At 51.2% G+C, this 13142-nt stretch overlaps 6 protein-coding genes across 6 annotated transcripts; 3 read left to right on the top strand and 3 right to left on the bottom strand.

The window, feature by feature from the left end:
• Positions 1 to 599: 599 nt before the first annotated feature.
• On the bottom strand, positions 600 to 1598 carry PG998_010616 (uncharacterized protein; the record flags this gene model as incomplete). The annotated part of the gene is made up of 1 exon (XM_066877432.1): positions 600 to 1598. One exon carries the CDS (start codon positions 1596 to 1598, stop codon positions 600 to 602), a length of 999 nt encoding a protein of 332 aa, XP_066726486.1.
• A 52-nt stretch (positions 1599 to 1650) lies between these two features.
• Positions 1651 to 2475, bottom strand: PG998_010615 (uncharacterized protein; the record flags this gene model as incomplete). Its single annotated transcript, XM_066877431.1, has 1 exon — positions 1651 to 2475. One exon carries the CDS (start codon positions 2473 to 2475, stop codon positions 1651 to 1653), a length of 825 nt encoding a protein of 274 aa, XP_066726485.1.
• An 859-nt stretch (positions 2476 to 3334) lies between these two features.
• Positions 3335 to 5049, top strand: PG998_010614 (uncharacterized protein; the record flags this gene model as incomplete). The annotated part of the gene is made up of 2 exons (XM_066877430.1): positions 3335 to 4734; positions 5046 to 5049. The coding sequence occupies 2 exons, from the start codon at positions 3335 to 3337 to the stop codon at positions 5047 to 5049; spliced, it is 1404 nt and encodes a 467-aa protein (XP_066726484.1).
• Positions 5050 to 5878: 829 nt separating this feature from the next.
• PG998_010613 (uncharacterized protein) lies at positions 5879 to 7648 on the bottom strand (the record flags this gene model as incomplete). The annotated part of the gene is made up of 1 exon (XM_066877429.1): positions 5879 to 7648. One exon carries the CDS (start codon positions 7646 to 7648, stop codon positions 5879 to 5881), a length of 1770 nt encoding a protein of 589 aa, XP_066726483.1.
• A 521-nt stretch (positions 7649 to 8169) lies between these two features.
• Positions 8170 to 8805, top strand: PG998_010612 (uncharacterized protein; the record flags this gene model as incomplete). The annotated part of the gene is made up of 1 exon (XM_066877428.1): positions 8170 to 8805. One exon carries the CDS (start codon positions 8170 to 8172, stop codon positions 8803 to 8805), a length of 636 nt encoding a protein of 211 aa, XP_066726482.1.
• Positions 8806 to 10252: 1447 nt separating this feature from the next.
• Positions 10253 to 12592, top strand: PG998_010611 (uncharacterized protein; the record flags this gene model as incomplete). The annotated part of the gene is made up of 1 exon (XM_066877427.1): positions 10253 to 12592. The coding sequence occupies one exon, from the start codon at positions 10253 to 10255 to the stop codon at positions 12590 to 12592; it is 2340 nt and encodes a 779-aa protein (XP_066726481.1).
• Between the last annotated feature and the right edge of the window lie 550 nt (positions 12593 to 13142).

Genomic DNA, 13142 nt, shown 5'->3' with positions numbered 1-13142 from the left:
TTCTGCTTACCAGAGACTAGGACTTTGTGTCTGGTCCATATATCCGAGCCCAGATGATTTTGAGGACTTCATTATCGATGGATCTCAATTCGTGAGGATCTTGAGCCCGCAAGATACTGAGACCGATGAAAGACTAAGAGGGGAGATGAGACAAATGCTCTCAAACACTGAAGAATTGGAGCTGGTATAATACTTGGAAGCTAGGTTTCTGTCCTAACACAAATCAAAGCGGCATCTCTCCACATCCCATGACCCTGATCTTGGCCGCATTCCAAACAGCGGGAGAATCGCGTCGTGGCATTATGCTAAGCTGCGGTGTTGATGCCGCGAGGACAGCGTACGGGGTTGTTTCAGACGGTGTTGTGTGCATTGCTATACTGCCCCTCATCACCTAATACCAAGCGCAATTCTCCTATGATTAAGCCTTCTGTAGGAGTGCGGAACGGATCGTTAGTATCTAGCCGGATGTGGTTGTGTTTATTCAAATTATCATCCAATCTAATGACTGTGGTAGAGGGCCGTTTGCAATAATTCCGTTTCCTTAAGCACACCGCCCTTCAGTTGCGTGGGATACCACTACAAGTCTAGATCCTGTTCTGCTAGCCGAAATATCCTGTCAGAGGCTCCCAGCCATCACCACAACAACCGTCCAAATATTTCATAGCATCTGGAACGACTATCGTAGTATTTTGATGGGTAAGCGTATATATACTTCGAATTGTAGCGAGGTCCCAGGCCATCGTGCCGAGCCTGTAGTACTGACCCAGGCTTGAGTCTGAGAGCGGGCACAGAAGAAGCCCAAGGCCCCAGTCCTGGAAAGTGACATAATCAACGAAAGACCGCTGTTTCTTTCGCTCTGGAGGCCTTATCCTACCCAGTAGTAGGACCCAGGTCTGAGGATGCCTGGCAAGGAGTCGCTTCAGCCTCGTGGAGCTGAAGGAGTAGTTCTCCGTGAATTCACCGAAACTTGCCGTCTCCCACTTCTCATCCAAGGTCAGCTGCACGGCTGACGAATCCCTTTCGAATTCAAGCACGGCTAGAAATTCACGCAGTGGTATTGCAGTGCCTGTGAAAGAGGCAAGCAGCTCCCCGCCGACGGCTTCGGCCCGCATTGTCGCCCCTTGTGTCCCCTTGGCCACTTTGTGCTCATCGCCGGCGTTCTCCGGGTAGGAGCAAACGTGCCGCCAGAAGTCGTGGGCCATCTGAGGAAGTTGGACCAAGGGGCTGATACTCCAGTTACGACGCCCGAGTTGCCCCGTGTCCCGATGCGCAACAAGCTGGCTGCTGATCGGATGGCTTTCGAGCACGCAGACGCCAAGTTGTTCTTGGAGCTCCTCGACGCTATAGGTCCGTTTTTCAACCTCGGGAGAAGCATTGCCCAGCTTAAATTCGAAGACCTGCATGATCCCATAGATCCTATCGCATGGATATATCGTGGTCCTGTCGGCGGAACCAGCGAGCAAGCTCAGTGGGTTCCCTGGTATGGCTTTATGGACTTCATGTGACTGCGTATCCGCAAAGTCGAATTCTGGCTGCCTGGCAACATTGTCAGTGATCCCAAGTTTCGAGATGGAAGCTTGCAGCGCCTTGGCCGACATGTTTGCCTGTTTATTATCGGGAAAATTCAGCATGTCTGCATCGGCATCTGATTTAAGAATGTGGCAGACTCGCACGAAGTCGCGCAGTATGCAGGTATAGAAAGCCCTCTTTTCTTCCCCAGACTGATAAGACATAGTTTTTTTTCATGGCCTCCGCCATGCCATCACGCCCAAGGAAGATGGCCCCAGGGCATAAAAATGCCTCCTGCAGGGTCCATAGCGATGAAAACCATGGGTCGCGCCCGAGGTCTTCGACATAGCCTCGTCGCGTATCGAGGCGGCCACAGACTGCGGAAGTCGGGTCCACATTTAGTCGTTTGGCGTTATTCAGAGTCATCCTGTCGTTGGCGCGCAGGTCCAGGAGCGCGTCTAGCTCGCGGGCCCAAGTGTCTAATTGGGTGCTCGAGCGTGTCGTAAGCCACACAAATACATCCGCGGCGAGTCGGAAGATGGTGGCCTGCCGGCCTATCTCGTTGTAGTACACGGGGCTGCCAGACGTCTGGTCGATACAGGCCACGTCGAGCCAAACGAACTCGGCGGCCGGATACCCTGACGCAGGCCGCGCCGCAACCTGCAGTATCGCCATAAGCTCCGTGACACTGAAGTGCTCCGGATCGATGCGTGGCATATGTTCGACCCACGTAATCCCCTTTACAGGAAGCGTTGGCGTGGTGCTACAGCTAGGGTGGTCGTCGTTAAGCTTCCAGCGGCCCCAGGTGTACGAGACGGCATTGTATATGGGGCTCTTGCGGCCCCCGTACTGGTTTCCGGGCTGCCACTCATAGCTAGTCAGAGTCTTGACATGTAGCAGCCTTCGCGGCCATTCGCAGTCGTCATTCCATTCGCTAGTAAAGCCTGTTTCTTCGGTTTTACCCATTGTTTGACTGTGAAGCTAGACAGGATCATTTTCCGCGATCTCCTGGTCACTGGCGACCAGCTCGTAGTTGCATTGGCTAAGTCGAGGGTATCCTGCCTTTTTAATTCGCGTTTAAAGCTAAGCTATACATATCAAACTTTCAGGGGCGCAAGTGTGTAGCCAAAAATATGGGAAAGTTGGGTAGCATAAATATTCAGTTAGGTTAGACAGCCTGAAATGACCATGCCCGACATGAAGAATTGATCTATCTGATTAGTGGCAGTATGCACCTACTGTAGCAGGTCCAGTGCGGCGACTATGGTATCACAAAGTCACGTGCATCTGATAGGTACAAAGCCTCTTTTCAGCTGCTGTACAGCCATAGCCAGAATAGCTCCAATCCTTACCTTCTTTTTCTCTCTTTCATCAAAGCTATTTATACAGGATATCACGTATTATCTCGATCAAAGGCCGCAGCAACCTAAGAACTTCGCTCTTGATCTGGAGTGCCGGCACCAATAACGATTGATGGCCCTGTCTTTCGTACTGCGTGTTTTCACTACCCCTCATAAGCCACCGGTGCTGTCCACAGGGCTGCGTAAGACGAACGAATCCCTGCTGGCTCAGAACCAAGTTTCACAGTTGACGTAACTGATCCTGACCACGAGTGTTTGCAAGTTGGCCATAGATATCGGCTCGCAAAAGCTCAAAGTTCCAACAGTTCGCAAGCTTCTTCACCTCCCTATCACCGGACATTCCAGAGCTAGTTTTCATATCCAAAGGACAGCGAATTCCCATTGCCGTCGAAGCTGGAACATGAACAACGGAAGCGATCCATTGGGTGGCTGGCTGGCCCCGTCGCTTACTGCACGTCAGCTCCATGACGTCCTGCGAGTGGCAACCCGGCAATATTTACAGCTGGGAAGACGGTTCTGACCACCAACAACGGTTCCAGCCTCGATATAACGCCATAACCTACACATGGGGACGTTTCGCATACCGATGTGGTGTAAGCGATGAGGCTGGGTACGAAACGGCGAGTTACCTCAGCGTCGGCGGCATCACCTGGAGCGACTTTATGCCTCGAATGAGGGACAGATTCACCCCCACAGACCTCAAGAAGGTTATTACAGCGGCGACCGAGGGGGATGTAGAATTTGTCTGGCTCGATATTGCCTGCATCAATCAGGCCCTGGACAGCTCAGGCGAACGGCTCCCGGTATACTTCGAAGAAATTGGTCGCCAAGCCGTGATCTTTGGAGGCGCTACACAAGTTTTCGTGTGGCTTCACGGCTTTTCTCACAGACACCTGCAAGATTGGTGGGCTGAGATAAACCGGGTGGTGGATGATGCGTCCAACTTGCAATTCGACAGAACCTCAGATAAAAGCTCATTGCGGAAGCTTCTACCTAAACTTCAACATTGTCTCGACACCCTTATTCGGGATGACTGGTTCTCCTCATTGTGGACGTTACAGGAAGCATTCCTCAGTCCGGACGCAGCAATCCTCTCTAGAGAATCCAGCCAGATCTGGATGAGGGTTGACCAAGGGAGAAGTAAGCGATTACTTCGCCTGATGGACATCAGCCTACTCTGGAACATCGTGTGCCACGTACTGTACACCCATCGCCAAAACTGGCCAGAAGCAGAAGTTTTCAAGCAAAGGCTGCGTGAAAAGATCGGCTTTTTGGAAGCGGTTCAAAGGCAAAAGCCGGGCTACTATTTGCACGCGGGACGGCCCGATCTTGGAAACCCTTTCGCTCTGCTCATCGCATCACACCATCGGACCGTTCGACCAGAGAATCAGAATGATCGAGTCTACGGCATCATGCAGATTTACGATCTTAAGCTGGGCAAATCTTCGCCTTTCTATCGCGGTGACAGGAACTACACGCTGGAGGAGCTTAAAGACCAGCTTGCGGCCGCACTAATCACGAAGTATCCTGTTGCGAGCCAGCTCATCATCCAGAGCAAAGGCTGTCCCGAGTGGAAGGCGTGGCGGGTGAATTCGGCGATGAGCCTACCCGAGGAAGCGTTTATCCACTGGAAGCTTTCGGTATCACGACAACAACAGGCTGGCCGAATCGAGGAGTATGGCACCCGTGTCAAACTTACACCATATCATCACAAGAGCCTCAATTCATTGCTTATTCGATTTGAAGGGCTGACTATCACTCTGGATGAATTTGCCAGGGTGTTATCGGGTATGGGTAGTGACGACTTGAACACATCTCAGTCCCTACTCGATTTCGGCCCGACCCCCATGTTTCTGGATGACAGGTACGAGTCTGCCATGATAAGCGAGTTGACACGAACCGACGCATTGCAGTACTCTGCCCGCCTCGAATGGGTTAGAAATAACCCGGTACATGGCAAACCCAGGTTGCTTCTTATCGGCAATACCCTTCAAGATAGCCTTCTAGCGGCGTCGTCAACGGTTGGCGAGGATGCGAGTACCGCTGGATATCAAGGGCTAGATGGCATGGGGGTTGCCATTATCTTGCGAGCTGATGATGAAAGCCACATACCTAATTTATACAGGCGGATGGGAGTCTTCGTCTGGCATTACTGGTGGCTCAAGAAAATTCTAGGTGAACTTTCCGAACCTACTTTGAGTTTCCTTCAAGGTAATGGGGAGGGTTGGGCAGAAGAGAAAGGCTTTTATGGTTGAATGAAAACCCATACTGAAGGGGGTTTGTTACGTAGAAGTATATGGCAGGGACGGACTTCGATACTTTCCAAATTGCAAGTATGCTAGGAACTAGTCAGGCAAACGATATTAGCTGGCGGAATGAATTTCAGAATTTTATGCATTTCTAGACCCAAATTCTAGTGTGTCGGGTTTACTTGCTCGATGACCTCAACTCGGTTACAGATTTGGGGGTTAAGCGGTCGATTGCGAAGTGAACTAACAAGCAGAAAACCCTCCCTCACTTCTCATTTGCTTAGGTTTGTTAAACTCAAATCACTTTGATGTTTAATGGTATGACTGGAGGAGATTCCAGCTCAACTTATTAAAGTTTTCCACGCTGCAAACTTGACCCATCCAACCACATAGCTATTTCCTGTTAATATCGACTGTAGCATGACACCTTGAATGCCGAAAGAGTCTATTCTGTGGCATTGAATGATGGCGGGACGCTGTGTACGTGGATGAGCCCTGCGTGGAAATTTAACGAGATCACATGGGCGATGATCGAGCGGGTTGGATAAATACTCGGTGGATGGACCTGTGATTTGCTAGTCAGTGGCCTCAGTAACCGAAATCCGGATACCAAGCAGGATAGCAGAGGCTTCATTGATATCTCCGGAACTGTTAATAGCATTGGTGGATCAGGATCGTAAAGAAGGGTGATCAAGAGTCCTCAGCAAGCTCGTACGCCCCCTATGGATCACTCATAGTTATTAAATAGGCTGTGCGGATCTAGTCAAGTATTGCGTCTATCTTGCACCAGTCCACATCTTCTATAGCAGACCCAGGTATGTTGGCCCATACCGTTATACCAATCCGCTGCCAACGCTCCTCCCCGCCGTATTGTACCAAGCGTGCCAGAATCCCAACAGAGGCCAGGAATTCTGTGCCCCCAATGGACATCTCTTCATCTTCATCAATATTGCTGGTATCTGCATCAGAACTGATCTGACCTAGCAAAAATACCTTCAAAGTGCAGCCTGAGTCACTGGCTAATAGCTCCCCAACTGACTTGTTCCGAGGATGCAACTCGTTATGATGCTCCAGCGTCCGCAAATGTGAAGGTACGTGTCTTGCTGCGAAATGACTATTATCGAGAATGATAACCTCAATAGGAATAGTGCCTTGTTCGGTGTCTCTGGTCTGCCAAAAGTTGAGGGTTGAGCGCCCATCTGCTCTGGTCCGGTCCCAAGCCCCTTTTAAGTCGCTAAAGCTACACGCGGGGCCCGAAAAGACTGCCTCGGTGCTACCTTGGGAGATTTCTATCGTTGAGCAGGATCTCGTGCCCATAGTGATGAGTGCTAGACAAGCAGGTAAACGCGACGATTGACTGATGCACCAGTGATATCCAGGAAGTTGTGGCTGGGTATGTACGAAGAGTTGAGCCCAGACGGCGGACCTCTCGTGTAGAGCTATGGCAAACTGCTTCTCAAGCTCTTGCAGTGTGTAATGCGTTCCGGGCTTTGTCGTCTTCCCGAGTCTGAACCCGAAGACCTGCATGATACCGTAGATGCGATCTTCCTTATACTTCGTCTGGCGGCACCCGGCGGCGGAGTACAAAATGATAGGATTGTCGCCGGCTTCGAGGCCGAGCCGCTCCATGCGCTCCAAGAGTCGGTCCGCTTCAGGCAAGAGAGAAGAGGCGTGGGATCCAGTCGATCTGCGGATCTCATTCGTCTCTGCTCTGATTACGCGGTCTATTTCGCCCCAGGCCATTAAAAGGCTTGCTAGGCCCACGACATCGTAGTTGAGCCGCTCTGGCATGCATCCTTCTTTGGAGAGAATGATGCCAGCCTGCCTGAGGTAGGCTTCTTGGAGTGTCCACAGCGATGAAAACCAAGGATCAGACTCTAGGATTGACAATGTGTCCCAGACTTTGGCTATCCAACCTGAGTCTTCGATGCATTTCTCGTATCTTCCTGTGTCGCTCGGAAGTTCTTCGTCTTCGATCTCATGCGTCGCTGCATATTTCGCTTCCGAGTTATTGTCGATGTAGCTCACTGATTCGAATAGAAGGTCAATAAGGTGTTGAAGGATATCCAAGGGTGTAGCATGCAGCCAAATGAACGAATTCACCGCGTTGTTGAAAATGGCGGCCTGACGACCAATCTCGTCGTCCCTCGTCAAATCGTCTTTCTGATCAATGCATGCCACGTCAAGCCAGAGCCATTCGGTATCAGCACTGGCCTTGTGAATTGCATTCTGGAACTCCTCCACATTGAAGATTTCCGGTCGTATCTCGGGGATGGGCCAAGTGATATTGGACACCGGAAGCACTTGGCGTTCTTCGTCATTGCTATCACTCTCTCTTATCAACTCAAACCGGCCCCATGTATAAGAGAACGTATTGTATGCGGGTTGTTGGAATCCGTTGTAAATGTTTCCTGAGCACCGGGTATGTGAACGCATCGTGGGGACATGAAGCAATCTCCGAGGCCATTCTCGGAGATCTTGCCGGCTTATGCTGAAAGGACTGCGGTCGAACTTGATTTCCGTAGACATTGTCGCGGCTAGTGCATCAAGAACTGAATGGGGCGTATATGTGGCGGCGCTGAAGTGCGATGAAAGTGTTGTTGAAACTACAATGACAGATCGCATTGAATGGGCGGATTTCAATCAAGCCCGATCAAATGTCACGTGTGATGATATGCAAGTAACATCCCGGGCTGACTGCTTCCGATTCTTCAGTGTACTTTTGCTGACCTGAAAGGCGTTACAGGTTACAACTGCTATTATTAGCTATTCAGGTAAGAAACCGCCCCCCGGACCCCTATCTTAGGTCAGATGAATCTCCGTGAAATGGATCGGCCAAGAGAGGCTTAGAAGAGAAGTTGGACATCTGACAGCCCCCAGCTAAGCCATGGGCTATGTATTAAAGCTGAAAGATGACATCGGCCCCTGACATTACAGGGGATATGCAGAATCTAGAAAGCTGTATGATTTTTGAAGCATTTTGAAGCATTAATAACGGTGCATCCAACCTATCGCTACTCAACCAACATCAGGCTGGCTCGTCATCCACAATGGGCACAAACACACTTGCCAAATTGGCAACTGACTGGCCTCAAAGGCTACTCAGGGTCGACTGCATGACTTCTTTCACACGACAAGACGGCAACGTGTACGGAACGGAGAAGGAGCCTCGTTACAACATACTCACATATACCTGGGGCCGGTTTCAGTCGTCCCAATCCAACAACTCCATCATCGTCCACGGAATCGATTGGGATATCCCGTCCATTATACCAAGCCATTTCACAGTGGATGAGTTCCAGAATGTCCTGAAGCAAATCGGCCTTACATATGGTTCTGGCTGGGTATGGGTGGATGTGGCATGTATTGATCAACGCCATGACTCTGAAATGAAGAAGATTGAGATTGGCCGTCAGGCTGCGATATTTGCGAACGCTGACAGGGTATTTGCTTGGTGGACCACAATGCAGGTTGACCAGCTGCAGTCTTCGCTGAACGGTATCAACATATACTACCGACGGAACGCAGAGAAAAGACGTCTGTGGGTTGATGAGACTTCACAGTCCTTGAGGACGATCTTTAGTGATCATTGGTTTACATCTCTTTGGACACTTCAAGAAGCATTCGCCCGTCGCGACGCCACTATCCTCAGCAGGGAGGGACAAAGCCAAATTCGACCTCCTTAACACTATCCCGTTTGTTCTCGGACTGGACGTTTATTCACCACCAAATACGTTGTAACTTGGTAGATGAAGAGGAGGGTGTCGTGTGGGAACCCCTATTTGAGGAGTTGGAAAATATTCTCACATCAATCGAAATCAGCGGGTGCCATGCCTTGTCTGCAAATTGCCCGATAACATTGTACGGGGCTGCCCGGTACAGACTCGCGTCGCGTCCATGCGACCGTATATACGGTATTATGCAGACGTTTGGGTTAGTTCTAGGGGAGAGTGCCGATCCCAGTAGGGAATTTGGGCTCGAAGAATTGGAGTTGCAACTGGCTAGGGCCCTGAACGAACGTTCGCCATTTCTGGCCCAGTCCTTTGTGCATATACGTGCACCACCCAGCGGACGGTCTTGGCAGATCAGCGAGCATTCGGTGACACCTGAGCTCTCGAGAGGCACGATTGTCCGCCCTACCTCACTATGCAAAATGGTGTTTCAAGCCAATGGGCGTGTTGAGTTCGTTGGAAAGTTCTCCAGGCTCGCTGACGTCGTCCCCTCCTGGAAACGGGCGACAGGCTCTACCGACATCCCTGTGCAGACGGTACATCTGGATTACCTATCCGAACTTGAGGATCGTGTGCCCGCATGGTATCGGTCCCCGCATCTCGGTTGGGATAAGCGACAAAACGAGATTGTACAGTGGCTGATGGAAACATTTTCAGAGAACATAACCGTGGGTCTGCTGGGAACCTGTAAGAGTGGCAAGAAGGGACGGGTCAAGGAATTTTTCGCTGGATTGCTTTTCGTGAAGCGCGGGTGCAGTGCCCAGGAAGAACAATACGCCCGTATTGGATATTGTTTATGGGAGAAGGATGCAAATATACTGCAAGGTCCTTCGACTGCATGCTGGCATAGCGTTAGGTACTCCCTGGTATGAAGTTTGGGTTCATCTATTTCATTTCAAATTATATTCATCGTATCGCTTACAGCTACTGTAGTAGGGACGCCTTTCTCTATTGATATCCCAGCTGCCTTGCTGTAATGCCATGCTTGCCTATCCAGCTGCTACCTTCTTAGTAGCCAGATTCCTATGTAATTAGAGGCCAACTCGAATATTGCTGGATGATGGTAATCATACGATGGCGGTCCTCGACCAAGTTGGGTTGGAATGAATTGGGTGAGCCGGCCTGAATGTATGACTGCTCAAACATCAACGCCCAATCAGCTGTGCCACGAGTGCAACATGACCCCGCGACTGCTGAAGTCACCAGGTGGCGTAAAATAAAATAAACAGACAGCTTCAGAGAGGACTTGTCTAGCTGACTTTAGCCGTCTTTCTTTCCTAACCGCAATTCATTTGCCGCCCAGGAAGTTCTGTCAGGCGCGTGGGCAACACACTTCCCTACTAATCCAGACATTGATGGTTGACACGTTGAATGCCGAGAAACTGGTGCGACACCGATAATTATGCAACAAGAGTCGGTTGATGGGCCTTTGGGTCTCGCGATCGAAGCTGTCGTCGGAGGACCCTCGACCTCAGCCAAGTATGTGCGAGCTCTACAGAATCTGTTCCGTGTTCTCAGGTTCGAAGACGACGGCAAAGGCGATGAAGAAGCCAAGCTTCCCGCCATCTTTACTCCTCCCCAGCATCAGGTGATGCGCTTGCTAGCGGAGTGGTGGACTGGGCGGGATGCAGACTACGAGCTGGAGTACGTAAAGAGTGTCATCTTTGCATACGCCCTCTGCTTTGATGACGGGGAGGATGTAGAATCCCAGGAGGGAAGCCAGGCACTATTGGAGGACCTCGTCCCGGAGGCCGATCTGGAACTCCTACAAAGCATCGGCAACAGAATAGATAACGACGACTGTTGGATCCGCGATCTCGTTTCACAGAAGTTATCGGAGCGAGAAGACGAGACTGACGCAATTTCGGACGTTTCCACCTATCATTCAGAGCTATATACGCTCTTCCTTCTGGAGCTTGGTGACCGAGGTATAACAGAGCCACACCTCCGGTTAGAATTCATCAAATCGGCAAGCGTCGTAGCTGCGGCCGAGAGGATTGGGTACGCTTGCCTCGAGAATATCCGCATCGGCCAAGAAAGCGACGAGCAGGACGAAATGATTGACGTCGGTAGAAGCCCAATCCTAAAGCTCCGAGATTATCGGCAGGGCATCCCGGTGACCTTTGATCCATGCCATTGGCTCAAGCTTGAACGCCCATCGGGAGTTGTCGCCGCCAAACTCGATGGCCTACCCCATTATGTCTGGGATATAGAGAAGCGGAAGACAGTGCAGATGGACAGCCTGCTTCCAGGCGCCAAGTACAGCATCATAAGTCATACTTGGGGCCGATGGCGTGAAGAAGCCGGTATCCGAGTCAATGGAGTGCCATGGCTTGTCCCTGTCATTTCTCGGTACGATGTGAGAGACATCCCACAGATGATATCAGATGCTGGCTTTAATGAGCCTTACGTCTGGATGGATCTTCTTTGCATACCCCAGGAGATGGAAGTCCAGTGGCAGAGTGAGATCTGCAAGCAAGAGCTTCCAAGACAAGCCGAGATCTTCCGAAACGCAAGCACCGCCGTGGTATGGCTCGCCGACGTCGACAGCTGGACGGGGATGGAGTCGGCCGTCGCGTCACTCAGTTTTCAATACTTATCTCGTGCCAGCATGCCTGGCTATGAGAGGTCTGTGGATATTGGCCTCGCGCAGAAGGCTATTGAAAAAGAAGCGCAAGAGAGCACGGGGCTGTGGATCACGGACAGCACCGACGGTCGGGATGTCAAGGCTTCTCCGGCCGGTTGGTTCACTTCTCTCTGGACGCTCCAGGAGTGCATCATCCGCCCAGATATGGTCTTGTTGGACCGTCGCTGGAGGCCCTTAGTGGCCGGGCAACGCTTTCTTCTCGACTTGAACAGCCTGACGGCCCTGGTGATACAGTGCGCGGGTCTGCAAATGGATGATATTGCCAGGGGCCCTGCAGAGATCGATCGACTGTGGACGGTGGCCAGAATCGCCAACCTCTATTATGCCAATCAACTGACGCCTCTCCTGGTTGGCAGGTCCCGTAGCAGCACAAGCTCCCGAGCCCCGGCAATCATGTCGGTGATTGGAGCAACTGAGTGGTTCAAGGGACAGACACTCCAACAGTTTCAAACACCGCGGCAAGTGGAAGACATGGTCTGTGGTCTTTACCCCCTCGAGTTTGTGTGCGAGGTCCGAGAAAAGGTCGGCCCGTCTTTTTTCATGTGCCAAACAGAGATCGCAACATCAAGACAAGCGGTTTCTGGAGCAAGTGGCGAACCTGTACTACAAACGCTCAAGGGCACCATGCTCCCATTCATGCCCATACCTGAGGCCCAGTCGCATCTAGGGTCTTATGTGAAGATGACAGTGAAGGGCCTGCCTGGTCATCCTTCGGTATCGAGCTGGGAGATACTTGGTGACGGTCGCGTTCATCTGACCGAGGTCGCCATCATGGCATCGAATGCTGGGACGGAGTCGTTCAAGCTGCGTCCGCTTCGATGCATGATTCTGTGCAATGACCCCAGGGACAACAAGAAGACCATGGCCGAGTTCAGGGAGGATTTTGTCCTCCAGGACTGGGTCGCCATGTTCGGAGGTGAGGCGTACGCCCTCTGTGTTGCGACCTCTGGCACGATGGTATACGGTACTATTATTCACCGCTTAGAAAGCACCATGTCCTTTGTCAGGGCGGGTACATTTGAAACCTTGGATACATTGGAGATGCTTTCAATACAAACACCGCCCACTACTGGTGTTGATTGGTATGTCGTCTAGCTCAGTCAACCACAATCTAGTGGGGGAGGCGGGGTAATGTTGCGTGAAGGACAGGGGGTTAGCAAAACAATTCTTTTCAAACGCTGAGCCGAAATCTACTTTGTTTGCCGGGTATCTGATGCAAAATCCTCTTAAGACGCTACTATTAAAATATGAGCTCGATGAGACACGCCCTCCTTCTACACGCCGTCGGCAAGAGGATGTGGCTGCGCTGCTGACCACATGGCACGTTGACCAGTATGGGGGCCATTTCAGGCTGTCCGAGCTAGGTACAATACCTACTCCTTTTTCTCAATTGGTGGCCTGAAGCCAGCCTAAAGCAATTCATCTCCGCGACGATATCACCATGGCACCAAAGTTACCGAGCACATCACCGCCCAACTAAACGAGTTATTATTCGCCTACATTGTTGGTTCGGCACCAAGGCCTGGGCATTTTCAGAAGAACACCCGGTCAAGTCAAGGCATTCGAGGCGATCAGCGAAGCGAAACTCAAAACTCGAAAGAAATGGAGCGGGGTTCCCGCTCGACCCAGCACGATTCCCGACCGA

Source organism: Apiospora kogelbergensis (genome assembly GCF_038363985.1).
Source record: "Apiospora kogelbergensis strain CBS 113332 chromosome Unknown utg000007l_segment0_segment0, whole genome shotgun sequence".
Classification (NCBI taxonomy): domain Eukaryota; kingdom Fungi; phylum Ascomycota; class Sordariomycetes; order Amphisphaeriales; family Apiosporaceae; genus Apiospora; species Apiospora kogelbergensis.
The sequence above is the reverse complement of the archived record's forward strand: the minus strand, read 5'-3'. Positions and strand labels throughout refer to the sequence as shown.